The sequence below is a fragment of the Oncorhynchus gorbuscha genome, linkage group LG11, assembly GCF_021184085.1.
Source record: "Oncorhynchus gorbuscha isolate QuinsamMale2020 ecotype Even-year linkage group LG11, OgorEven_v1.0, whole genome shotgun sequence".
NCBI classification, from domain to species: Eukaryota; Metazoa; Chordata; class Actinopteri; order Salmoniformes; family Salmonidae; genus Oncorhynchus; species Oncorhynchus gorbuscha.
The window spans coordinates 32,942,838-32,956,918 of record NC_060183.1 but is presented as its reverse complement, the minus strand read 5'-3'; the positions used below and the strand labels follow the sequence as shown (position 1 = coordinate 32,956,918).

At 42.6% G+C, this 14,081-nt stretch overlaps 1 protein-coding gene across 1 annotated transcript in view; it reads right to left on the bottom strand.

The window, feature by feature from the left end:
* Positions 1–14,081, bottom strand: part of LOC124048535 (transient receptor potential cation channel subfamily M member 4-like) — a 95,905-nt gene that overhangs the window by 43,119 nt on the left and 38,705 nt on the right. Inside the window, exons 10-18 of the mRNA XM_046369414.1 lie at positions 12,769–12,890; positions 10,804–11,100; positions 7,978–8,079; positions 7,480–7,738; positions 5,959–6,104; positions 5,612–5,724; positions 5,232–5,333; positions 2,958–3,004; positions 2,316–2,548 (exon numbers count right to left, since the gene is read on the bottom strand). Of these exons, the coding sequence (XP_046225370.1) occupies positions 2,316–2,548; positions 2,958–3,004; positions 5,232–5,333; positions 5,612–5,724; positions 5,959–6,104; positions 7,480–7,738; positions 7,978–8,079; positions 10,804–11,100; positions 12,769–12,890 (1,421 nt within the window). The remainder of the gene's footprint in view (positions 1–2,315; positions 2,549–2,957; positions 3,005–5,231; positions 5,334–5,611; positions 5,725–5,958; positions 6,105–7,479; positions 7,739–7,977; positions 8,080–10,803; positions 11,101–12,768; positions 12,891–14,081) is intronic.

The window sequence follows — 14,081 nt, the reverse complement described above, 5'->3', positions numbered from 1 at the left end:
AAAGGACCCTACTAATCAATTCAAGTCTCTGATTCATGATAAATTGTCAAAATGTTTGAATGAATTACAAAGATCAAATATGAGTTTATGAAAGTTTATGAAAGTTGACTGCCCAACCACACCTGTCATATACACTTTACCCAAAATTCACAAGCGCATGACGCCACCTATACCAGGCAGGCCCATTGTGAGTAGTAATAGATCTCCGACAGAGAATATCTCTACCTTTGTAGACCATTTTGTGAAACCCTGGGAGATCTCCCTCCCCACGTATACTAGAGACTCAATTGATTTTATATATATATATATATATATATATACACACTTTTTTACATCTGTGGACCATATACCTGAAAATTCTATTCTGTGTACTTATGATACCAGTCTATATACTAACATCCCCCAACAGGGCGGCCTAGAGGCCCTCAAGTTCTACCTCAATGAACGTCCCCCTAATGCTCTGACCAGCACCAATTGTACTGTGGACTTGGCTGAACTGGCACTAACCTCCAACTATTTTCTCTTCAGAGGAGACTTTTTCCTCCAGGCAAAAGGATAGCGATGGGGAGCACTATGGCTCCTAATTATGCGAACCTATGTCTAGGAATGTATGAAAAACAGGTGGTGCCGAATCCAGACCTTAACCCTTTTCTCTCCAATATTCTCCTAATTTAGAGATATTTGGATGACATTTTCATGATCTATACAGGCACCCAGGAAGAACTTTTGGATTTCCATGCTTATCTAAACTCTATGAATGAACACCTTCACTTCACCCTTAACTATGACCAATCACAAATCAGTTTTCTTGATGTGATGGTTATTAAGGACGAACCCTCCCTCTATAGGAAACCTACGGACAGAAATACCCTCTTTAGAGGTAACAGCTTTCATCCACGTCCACTTTTTAAAAGTCTCCCTATAAGTCAATTCAGTTGTATCAGAATAATATGCAGCTCTAATGCTTCTTATCAGAAACAGACCACGGACCTCACACAAAGATTTAACGAAAGGGGGTACAAAGACAATTGGGGAAAACATGCCAATGTCGGTTTCGAAGGTTTAACACAGTTGGAAAGCCTTAAAGAAAAAGCAGACCATGTCCCATCATGCTTTACCCAATACTCACCATTGGGGAAGACATTTAAGGACATTATCAGGAAACACTGGTACATTATTGATACTGACCCACAATAGAAACCCATTTTTAAATATCTCCCACTTCTGGTTTTTAAAAGACCCCCAAATGTGAGAGATATTGTGGTTAAATCTGATTACCCACCAGAGAAAAGGGAAACTTTTTTGGACAAGACTCCGGAGGGTAATTACAAATGTGCTCAATGCAGCTTTACGTACAAATGCAACTCATTTACACCCCCCACCCACCCACACACAGGACAAAGATTTAAGATCATGGGGCCTGATTACCTGCATTTCCACCAATATTATTTACATGTTGAAATGTCCTTTTGGTCTGTCTTACATAGGTAAAACCATTTTTATTGTTTCAATATGTCTAAATTGTGGGGGTTTTCATCCTAATTGAATATTGCCTGTATATTACTGTAAATATTGATCACATTCCCTGTGTATGATCATATATTTTGATACACTGAATATTAATATTGTGAAACTATGTTATTCATTTTTTTTTTTTTTTACCTCCTGTTTCCAGAGGCGATGTCACTGCCCCTACATATAGAACCTTCCACCCCCACCTGGGATTTGGATGCATGATGAAGACCCAAGGGTCGAAACGTTGTTAAATAAATTTCACCTGGGAGCATGAGCAGCAGTGTACGGTGTTTTCCTTTCTGTTTTTCATGAGTTTGCCTAGAACTCCAGCACCTGCGGAAAGTAACCTGGATGTGCGTATGTTCTTCAGCTTTAGATAGCTAATTGCTAATCGATATAGCTAGTTAGCTAAATGAAGTCTTACAAGAATTAAAAGCGCCATAAAGAGTTAATAATGTATAAACATTACATATGTAGACACTGTACACATTACACTACATAAGTTAGGGGTTTTTGCCTTTGGCGCCAACTGCAGGCTATTTTCTTATGTAGGGGCAATATGAATGAAGTATATCCTGGTCCTAGGGACCCAATCCTGGTCCTGGTGACTGAAAGGGGTGCACCTTTTAGTTTTTGCCCTAGCACTAAGACACCTGATTCAACTATAGGCTTGATGATGAGTTGATTTGTTGAAACAAGTGTGATATTGCTGCAAGGGCAAAAACAAAAGCGTGCTCCCCTTTGGGTCTCCCAAGACCAGGATTGAGAAACACTTCCTTCAATCATCTTTCTCTTCCCACCTCTCGGATCTCCTCACAGACGATGGTGAACACCCAGAAGTACAACACACACTCGGCGAAAGCGGGGCCTCGCGGGGGTGGCGGCTTAAAGTCCACCAATAGCACGTAGGCAAACAGCAGAAGGAACAGGAAGTACATCAGAACGTTGCCTAAAAAGGAAGTGACAGGTGCGAACCAAAACTGCCGCCATCGGGATACCACAAAAGGCCGTTTAGGTGGGGTGTCAGGCGTGCCTGAAGAAACAGAGAAAGATGTGCAGTAGTTCGTGTTTATATGTACACTAATTTACATAAAGTAATAATGTACACATACATTTATATCCTGTACTGTACCATTACAAAACCAATAGACCTGTTTCTGGCATATAACAGACTCTTTAAGACTAGAATTATGGATAAACTTGAAACATTCATGAAGCACAAAATCGATAATAGCATGATGCAGAATTTTGAAACCTGCTAGACAACATTCTGAACTGAAGTATGCTGATGAAATGTGGCAATTAAGAACCTATGACTTGATTAGTTTGTATGGCTTGGTAGATTTGCAATGTATGGAGCTCTATCTTCAACTAAAAAGAAGTGAGGGACATTGGAGAAAATAGGGAAATGGAGATATGAGGGAACGTAATATTTTACTCACCTTTTAGATGATATCTGGGACTATTAGGACCCTGTGTATGATGTTCACTGAAGTAAAAATATAATATTGCAATGAGGCATTACATTGATGTCCATTCACATACTCAGTGTTTTCCACAAGCACATGGAGTAGCCAGCCAAATAGAAAAATGTGCCCATTTGATTTTTGCAGAACAAGTTGTATTTTGCTATCCTTTGGTACATTCTAATGCCTTGATTCCGTCCGAAACTCACAGCGAAAATATTGAATACTTTTATTGAATTTGTTGTGGTACTGTTTTTAAATTAATGAAACTATATTAATACAGTGTATTGGTAGATTTGGATAAAAAAACAGCTGTGGTGGAAGCATCATGTTATTGAGTATGCTTGTCACCGACAGGGACTGGGGAGTTTGTTAGGATAAAATAAATATGAAAGGAGCAAAGCCTAGGTAAATGTTAGAGGACAATGTTCTGAAAACCTAACTCTCAGAAGGGTTTTATTTTTCTTCGGTACAATTACACAAGTTGTTATGTAAAATACACACCAGAATGGCTTTCCAAGAGGTGTTGGGTGTTCCTGAGGGGTGTGGTCTCAGTCTACACATGTTGTATTAAGCGCATGTGAATCTTAATGAAAATGATTCACAGCTGTACTGGATGCCAAAGGTGCTTTCACCAAATGTTAACTCAGAGGGGTGGAGAATTATTGATATTTCAGGGGGGCGGGGTTCTATAACTTTCTTTCAGGTTGTGTAGATTTGTAGAGAAAAAAAATCTATTTTAGATTTAATTTTAAGGCAGCAAAATGTTTTTAAAAATTAAAGGGGTGTAGACTTTCTATAGGCACTGTATATCAAAAATACAAACTACATAATAATAATAATATATGCCATTTAGCAGACGCTTTTATCCAAAGCGACTTACAGTCATGTGTGCATACATTCTACGTATGGGTGGTCCCGGGGATTGAACCCACTACCCTGGCGTTACAAGCGCCATGCTCTACCAACTGAGCTACAGTTGTCCTGATGCGATACCATGGACATATAACTGCGTTGTATGATTTATGAATGGCAAGGATGAGATCGACTTTATTCAGTCAGTTCGACAACTTTTAGAAGAAATGAGTCAAGCTTGCTGTTCGTCAATCAAAGCAGTGTAAAGACCATATGTGCCACCCCTCCATGGCTGCATATGAAACACGCCAGGGTTCAATGTTAACTTTTTTATCAATTGGCCGGTCGGGCCAGTAGGTCAAAATCTACTGTCCCAAACAGAATTTCTACTGTCCCAGACATGGTGTAGTTCTTTAATGGATTCACAGGCCCAGCATGTCTTTACTGTCCCCAGGCCATTGTTGATGGCAGACACTGCACACAAAACAAAATAAATTAATGTGCCAGAAAACATTAGCCTAAGTGGATTTCGACTCATCGTTACCACATTATATGGGACATACAAATTCACTTAAATTATATGTGACGTGCAAATTCATGCTCTCTCCCTCCATGTAAAGAAACCACAGACTGCAACCACAGCACACACAACAGGTTACCAGGTACCGGGAGGTGGGACAGACAGCATACAGGCACAGACATCAATTCTGCGTCTATTCCATGTTGGTTCAAAGTTGATGGGAACAAAGTTGATTAAAGCAGTGTGTGCCCAGTGAGAGCAGACTGTCAAACCAGTAGTGTTACCCTGTAATCGCTCACTTTGTGACTGACAGGCACCTGTCCTATCAATAGATCGCAATTTTTTTATTTATTTAACTAGGCAAGTCAGTTAAGAACAAATTCTTATTTACAATGACTGCCTACCCCGCCCAAACCCGCACAACGCTGGGCCAATTGTGCACCGCCCTATGGGACTCCCAATAACGGCCGGATGTGACACAGCCTGGATTCGACCCAGCGACTGTAGTGACACCTCTTGCACTACGATGCAGTGCCTTAAACTGCTGCACCACTCGGGAGCTATTAGACGCATATTGTTCATTCTAGCGGGAGAGGGCTCCGCAAAACTTTTTCTGACTAGTGAATTGAAAAGTAGCCTAATTAATTTAAGTGGAAAAAGTAGCCGGCTGAAAATTTGTTTAATCAGCTGTATAGCCGACAACCGGCACTAGTGGAAAACACTGCATATTACCAAATATTATAGTAGCTATATTTACATGCAAACACATAACAGGTGCACACAACACAGACAAGTACGCAAACGTGGTGAGACATACAGTATGTACACAATTTAACACACACACAATGTAAATGCGTTTTTAGAGGGAGAGTTACATGTGCTTGATGTCAGAGAAGGAGAAAATTGTTTCTCCATAAAGGCTGTCATTGTCTCTACCCTGTGCAACCTCGTCAGGCTTCCCCGGCTCCTCCAATTCCCTGTGAAAGACAAAGTTTAAAGTATAAATAACATTGAAACTAAGGTACTGAGGGCCAAATCCTAACCTTTGACATCAATGCATGATTTACGTAATCAGCGACTTAATCCCACACATTGCTAGTGATAAGAGGGAGAAGCAGAAAGAAAAGCACACAGAAAGAAAGAGTTTTCCATACACAAATTGATATTCACTTTTAATCAAGGACTAGGCTTAATCTGGGTCAGAAAAACAGACACTCCCAGACAGAGGTGGATGTGGAGGAGGTACTAAAGGTACCTGAAGGAGATGAGCTGGGTGTACATCAGAACGGGACAGAAGAAGGTGAGGAGGAGTTTCCACACCTCCGTGCTCCTCTTCATATCCCCCCACCAGATCTGAGACAGGAGAGACTGGGGGGGAGGCACATAGAGATGTCGAGGTTTGCAATTTATTCAATCTATTGTAGCCAATGATGTCATGTTATGCTCCTGTATACAACTTCAAATGTACATGGTTACATTCTATGCACTGGAGCATCCAAGACGCAGTGAAATATGATTACAGACGGTGAAAAGAATACACTAGTTGAAATGTTTTGTTTAATTAGAAGGAAGAATAGGCCAGCCAGCCAGACACAGACAGACCTGTACTCCATCGTGGCTGAAGAAGAGGCGGGCGTCGGCGGCCATGCCCATCTTTAGACAGGTGGTCCCTCCCCATACGGGAGACTTCCTGATCAGCAGGGTGAAGGAGCGACTCTCACTGCTCTGGTAACACTTACTGAATACATCTACAGAGACGGATTTAAAGGTCTATATTATTTTAGCGATGCAGATCCGGTTTTGGACATGTGTGAAATCCCCTCCATGATATAGGCTACATGTGTCCAGGCCCATCATGAAACAAGAGATGAGAACCTCTGTGAATATCGGTGAACCAAAATATCGGTTTGTTTTCCATTTCATATGTTCAAAATCCAATCCCATCTTTACCTTAGGCCTAGTATAACGAAGGCTGGTTCAACAGCAATTTTATGATGTCATTACATTTGACATTTGTTGTTTTAAAATGTTATTAAAACCGAACATGATTCAAAAAAATCAAAATCCCCAAAACACTTTTGGAGAAGTGTGTATGCGATCTGTAAGATGGTTCCAATGTTTATAAAATATTATATTTGGGAGCAAGTTGCCTTGTCTGAATTATATGCCCATAGTTAACAATTATGGTGAGTAGAGATTTCTCTTTTCTCTTTATATTGGATCTTTATCCAGCTCCTGTGAAAAGTTAGGATATATACGTAAAACCCTCCATAGTCTAAGTTGCCTTGTCTGAGTTATACGCCCACAGCGAATATTTATGGTGTCTGTAACTGTATTTAGCCTATTTAAAACAAGTTTTTATTTTGTTTTTATTAGAATTTGATTCAAATTATACATAGTCTTTTTAGGCCTTATTAAATTCACTCGGCTATTACTCTTGCTCATTGACTACGTTTGGTTTGGCATGTCCACAGACTGCAATTTACAGTTGGCCTAGCCCATATATCAGTGCGAATGCTATAGCATATGTTTAACAATGTATTTCCAAATTGAAGCAATGCAATTACAACGTGGACTGCAAACATGTTCAATATGTTTTGTAAATATGGGGCAGGCTATTTAACGAACTAGGCTATAACAGACTAACTTTCGAATTAGAGTTGATGACAACGCAATACATGAAAGACCGTAAATACAAACTTGAAGCAACCACATTATTTAGCCATGGAGCAGGTTCTGATTGGCCAGTGAGGGGCCAAGCCACGACACACCCACAAATAGTTTATTCATCAAAACCCAGCATTTTCACACAACCTTCAGCAACTGCGTCCAGAATTATGATTGTGAAAAAGCAACAATATTTCTGGCATAGCCCCGAACCTACAGTAAAGCGCTACCAACAGCGCTTAGATTTACCATTGCGTTAGGGTTGTTAAAATAGAGCACCTGGTCTCCAGCAGGGAGTCGCATGTGAGATGAGAGCGAGGAGTGTTACCACTTCACCAGGCTCTGCACTGTTTTCCACTTTTCAACCTTTATAATATTATGAAATGATGAAATAACACCTTCTCCATTATCACTTTTCATGTTTCTATTTAAAAAAAAGGTATCCTCTCGTCTCACCGTGAGCCAGGTTCTCAAACCTCTGCGCTAGCTCCTTCATGGCCAGCTTGGTCTCCGTCTCGCTCTCCAGCTTGGACAGCTCCCGTAGGATCTTACAGCCGCTCAGAGCACTGAGGACCGACTCGCCTGCCATCTCCCAGAAGAAGACGGCCATGTCTTTGCGGTTCTGCAGCACAGCCCAGACGAAGAGACTAGCCCAAGGAAAGAGACAGCGCCTGTCCTGGTACAAACAGTCACCCCGCAACAGCTTACTCACACGCTGAGAGAAAGGGTGATGGGGATGGCGAGAGGGGGAGAGAGAGAGAAAAAGAGAGATGATTGGGGTGAGTTCCAATAAAGAAGTTAAGTATCTTGGACCAAATATGCAATTTAATTGACACGTATCAAAGTACAAAGCCCACAAAGAGTGAATACAAGGAGAAAATTGAGGGAAATTAAGAAAAATAAACTATGCAAAAGGAAAGAAAGACAAAGGAAAATCTATGTTATTGAGAGTACCCTGAGAGCCTTTCTCTGGGAGGAGATGTTCTCCAGTTCCAGTGGTGAGTGGTAAAATGGCTGACACACATCCCCCATCAAGTCCTCCAGGACTCTCGACACCTGAGAAGAAAGGGAAAGGACATGGTGGTGGAGAAGATAGAGGGTTGAATCATTGGCATTAATATGGAGTTGGCCCCCCCTTTGCTGCTATAACAGCCTCCACTCTTCTGGGAAGGATTTCCACTAGATGTTGGAATATTGATGCAGGGACTGGTTTCCATTCAGCCAAGAGCATTAGTGAGGCATGGGCATTGATGTTGGGTGATTAGCCCTGGTTCACAGTCAGCGTTCCAATTCATACCAAAGGTGTTTGATGGGGTTGAGGTCAGGGCTCTGTGCAGGCCAGTCAACTTCTTCCACACAGATCTCGACAAACCATTTCTGTATGGACCTAGCTTTGTGCACAAGGGCATTGTCATGCTGAAACAGGAAAGGGCCTTCCCCAAACTGTCGCCACAAAGTTGGAGGCACATAATCGAATGTCAATGTATGCTGCAGCGTTAAGATTTCCCTTCACTGAAACTAAGGGGCCTAGCCCGAACCATGAAAAACAGCCCCAGACCATTATTCTTCCTCCACCAAACTTTACATTTGGCACTATGCATTGGGGCAGGTTGTGTTGTCCTGGCATTCGCCAAAACCAGATGTCTGTCAGACTCCCAGATGTTGAAACGTGATTCATCACTCCAGAGCATGCGTTTCCACTGCTCCTGAGTCCAATAGAGTCGAGCTTTACATCACTACAGCAGACGCTTGGCATTACACATGGTGATCTTAGGCATGAGTGTGGCTGCTTGGCCATGGAAACCCATTTCATTAAACTCTAGGTGAGTTTGGAACTTGGTAGTGAATGTTGCAACCGAGGACAGACAATTTTTACGTGCAGCACGCGTCAGCACTCGGCGGTCCCATTCTGTGAGCTTGTGTGGCCTTCCACTTCGTTGCTGAGGCGTTGTTGCTACTAGATGTTTCCACTTCACAATAACAGCACTTAGTTTACCGGGGCATCTCTAGTAGGGCTGAAATGTGACACTATGACTCGTTGGCATCTTGAAAGTCACTGAGCTCCTCAGTAAGGCCATTCTACTGCCAATGTTTGTCTATGGAGATTTCATGGCTGTATGCTCAATTTTATACACCTGTCATCAACAGGTGTGGCTGAAACAGCCGAATCCACTCATTTGAAGGGATGTCCACATACTTTTGTATACAGAGCATTCGGAAATAATTATTTTTGGTTATAGCCTTAATCTAAAATGTTTCTCATCAATCTGCATGCAATACCCCATAATGACAAAGTGAAACTAGGATTTTAGACATTTTTTGCAAATTCATGAAATAAAATAACAGAAATACCTTATTTAAGTATTCAGACCCTTTGCTATGAGACTCAAAATTGAACTCCTGTGCATCCCGTTTCCATTGATCATCCTTGAGATGTTTCTACAACTTGATTGGAGTCCAACTGTGGTAAATTAAATTGATTGGACATGATTTGGAAGGGCACACTCCTGTCTATATAAGGTCCCACAGTTGACAGTGCACGTTAGAGAAAAAACCAAGCCATGAGGTTGAAGGAATTCTCCATAGAGCTCTGAGAGAGGATTGTGTCGAGGCACAGATCTGAGGAAGGGTACCAAAAAAATGTCTGCAGCATTGAAGGTCCCCAAGAACACAGTGGCCTACATCATTCTTAAATGAAAGAAGTTTGGAACCACCAATACTTTTCCTAGACTTGGCCGCCCAGCCAAACTGAGAAATCGGGGGAGAAGGCCCTTGGTTAAGGAGGTTAACAACAACCTGATAGTAACTCTGGTAAAGCTCCAGAGGTCCTCTGTGGAGATGGGAGAAACTTCCAGAAGGACAACCATCTCTGCAGCACTCCACCAATCAGGCCTTTATGGAAGAGTGGCCAGACGGAAGCCACTCCTAAAAGGCACATGACAGCCTGCTTGGAGTTTGCCAAAAGGCACCTAAAAACTAACAGAACATGAGAAACAAGATTCTCTGGTCTGATGAAACCAAGATGGAACTCTTTGGCCTGAATGCCAAGCGTCACGTCTGGAGGAAACCTGGCACCATCCCTACCGGTGAAGCATGGTGGTAGCAGCATCATGCTGTGGGGATGTTTTTCAGCGGAAGGGCCTAGGAGACAAGGTACAGAGCAAAGTACAGAGAGATCCTTGATGAAAACCTGCTCCAGAGCGCTCAGGACCTCAGACTGGGGGCGAAGGTTCACCTTCCAACAGGACAACGACTGGCACACAGCCAACACAACACAGGAGTGGCTTCGGGACAAGTCTCTGAATTTACTTGAGGAGCACAGCCAGAGCCCGTACTTGAACCCGATCGAACATCTCTAGAGAGACCTGAAAATAGCTGTGCAGCGACGCTCCCCATCCAACCTGACAGAGCTTGAGAGGATCTGTAGAGAAGAACGGGAGAAACTCCAACCAATAAAGGTGTGTCAAGCTTGAAGCGACATACCCAAGAAGAATCGAGGCTGTAATCGCTGCTAAAGGTGCTTCAGCAAAGTACTGACTAAAGGGTCTGAATACTTATGTCCATTTTTTAAATAAACTTGAAAAAATATCTTAATCTGTTTTTGCTTTTTCATTATGGGGTATTGTGTGTAGATTGATGAGGGGGAAAAAACTATTGAATCCATTTTAGAATAAGGCTGTAACAAAATGTGTAAAAAGTCAATACTTTCTGAATGCACTGTATATGTAGTGTACTTGAAATGAGTACATTTTATAAAAATGTACTAAAAACATATCTTACCTCAAATAAACTGAACTTATTCGCAGGCCGCCGCCCCCCTGGCGGCCCACCATACCCTTTGGTAGGAGAGACATCCGGCAGTATGGCCTGCGAGCCTGTCATACTCTGGCGCTCCCCTAGGCGGCGCTGCAGCAGGACGTAGGCTAGAGAGCTGTCGGCCACCGAGCGGTAGAGGCTCTCCAGCCGCCCATAGGTCAGGTAGTCTAGGATGTTGAGTCCGTTCTCGGTGAAGAGGCGCACGAATTGTGGCTTGTCGTTGACCAACGCGTCCGTCATGGAGTCCTCCAAGTCCTGGTACTGCAGGGGGTTAGGGAGGTTGAGAGGTCAAAGGTGAGAGGTAACAGAACAAAAATGTGTGTTTCTTATTGTACAATTTCAGGTAGTCTCTCCCTTGTTTTCTTACACGTGATACCAATGGGCGGCAGGTAGCCTAGTGGATAGAGCATTGGGCCAGTAATCGAAAACTTGCTAGTTCGAATCACCAAGGTAAAGAATGTGTTGATGTACCTTTGAGCAAGGCCCTGAACCCTGTTTGCTCCAGGGTTGCCGTTGATAATGGTAGGCCCTGGCTGTGACCCCACTTTCCGAGGGTGTCTCAGGGGGATTTGGGATATGCCACAAAAACATTTAATACACGCTTGTGCATGTGTGAAATAGGAAAAAATGTCAACACTCTCCTATATTGACTAATGAGCACTGCAGTCTACCTTACTGTGCATGAGATGATCATGACCTCTACACTGCCTCCCCCCTCCCCCTCACATAGAAGAGCCTTAATTCATCCGGCATGTACTCTACAAGATGTCGAAAGAGTTCCACAGGGATGCTGCTCATGTTGACTCCAATGCTTCCCACAGTTGTGTCAAGTTGGCTGGATATCCTTTGGGTGGTAGACCATTCTTGATACACACAGGAAACTGGTAAACATGAAAAACCCAGCAGCGTTGCAGTTCTTGACAAAACCCAATGTGACTGGCACCTACTATCAAACCCTGTTCAAAGACACAAATCTTTTCTCTTGCCAATTCATCCTCTGAATGGCAAACATACACAATCCATGTCTCAATTGTCTTCCCTTCATCTATACTAACGGAAGTGGATTTAACAAGTGACAATAAGGGATCACAGCTTTCACCTGGATTTACCTGGTCAGTCTATGTCATGGAAAGAGTAGGTGCTCTTAATGTTTTGTATAGTCAGTGTATGTACAAACCTACAATGAAATGGCACATAAACTTGAATCTGATGGAACAGGTCTTTGACAGCTGCTGTATAGATGGAACAGGCTGGGTCTCCCAAAGCCTTTGTGGCTAAAGTAGTGTATTATTTCTCTCGACAATCCAGACTCACACGCCACTTGTAAAACAGTGCTCGCGCACAGAAGATCAGCATTCACACATCAATTTTAAAGTTGTTAATCTCTCGTGGCTGTGTGGCTGGAAGAGATAAATTATCTACTACTAAATTCTCTGTGGATAATTTTTTTACATTTTTTAAGTGAAAGTATTGAGAAACCCTGTCCCGATTTGATCCCCTCCATTTCCCAATCCTCCTAGACTTCTGATAGGCTTGGTGGAATTTTCACAATAGTGCATTGGGCCTAAACCAGGGATCAACAACTAGATTCAGCCATTCAATAATTATTTTCTTGAGCAGATGGTCAGGGGGCCAGAATATAATTATAAATAATTTGTAGATGGCAAATTGACCACAAGAAGCCCAAACAGATATAATGTTTGACTACAACATAATAATATCAAACTTTGCTTACATTTGTGTACAATCACGTTTCTCTCCATTATGTGTGGAATACTTTTCTTAAATGAATATCACTTGGAGCTGATTTCCTGGTGTTTTGAGTCTATTATGTCCCCCCAAAAAACTTTGGGAATTCAGACCGCGTGCAGCCAGTTGGGGAATCCTGGCCTAGGGTCTAGGGGTTGATTGGGAACATGAGTGTCTCACCCTCCAGTGGATGTCTCCATTGAAGAGCTCACTCTTGGCGATGTCCACTCTGTTCCAGGTAACCGCCAGCTTCAGCTCCTCAGTGTAGGGGCTGGCTTCACTTGACACACGCTGCTTACTCGCTGACACACACACGTGCAAAGAGACACGCATAGACACAGAGAGACAGACAGACACACACACACAAACACACATCTTGACTTGAGGATACTGTACACATACAGTACCAGTCAAAAGTTTGGAAACACCTACTCATTCAAAGGTTTTTCTTAATTTGTAGTATTTTCTACATTGTAGAATAATAGTGAAGACATCAAAACTATGAAATAGCACAAATAGAATCATGTTAAACAAATATAAAAAATAGATTTGAGATTTGAGATTCTTCAAAGTAGCCACCCTTTGCCTTAATGACAGCTTTGCAGACTCTAGGCATTCTCTCAACCAGCTTCAAGAGGTAGTCACCTGGAATGCATTTCAACTAACAGGTGTGCCTTGTTAGAAGTTATATAGTGGAATTTCTTTCCTTCTTAATGTGTTTGAGCCAATCAGTTGTGTTGTGACAAGGTTGGGGTGGTATACAGAAGATGGTATTTTACCAAATAAGGCTAAGCCCATATTATGGCAAGAACAGCTCAAATAACAAAGAGAAACGACAGTCCATCATTACCATATTATAGAGCACCCTACCATGGATGATGATACTGTGTCATGTGCAGATGGGTTCAAGGCAAAGCTGGAAGATTTCACCACCTCATGGCAGTGCCTGAATGTAGGTATAATGGCGGGATGTACCATTTCTCCGTTGGCATTCACAATGGCAATGGAGGTTATCATCAGATCCTCAAAATGGGTTGCTGGTGGACAGCGAGTGGACTCTGGTTTCCGCCTCCCTCCACTCAGAGCCTACATGGACGACATTACAACATTGACCACCACTGTCCCATGCACCAGGAGACTGCTCAGAAAACTCGAGGAGAACATCAGCTGGGCCCGTATGAAGATTAAACCATCCAAGTCATGCAGCATCTCGATTGTGAAGGGAGTATTCTCTGACCTGAAAATTTTCATCGGAGATGACCAAATCCCAACAGTGTCTGAGCAGCCGGTAAAAAGCCTTGGAAGGTGGTATGATGCAAGCCTGAAGGACAAAGACCAGGTGCAACAGCTGCGCAAAGACATCAGTAGTAGCCTACACTCCATCGACAACACCCAGCTACCTGGAAAGTTAAAGGCCTGGTGTCTGCAGTTTGGTCTCCTACCCCGGGTGTTGTGGCCCTTAGCACTGTATGAGGTTCCAATCTCTACAGTGG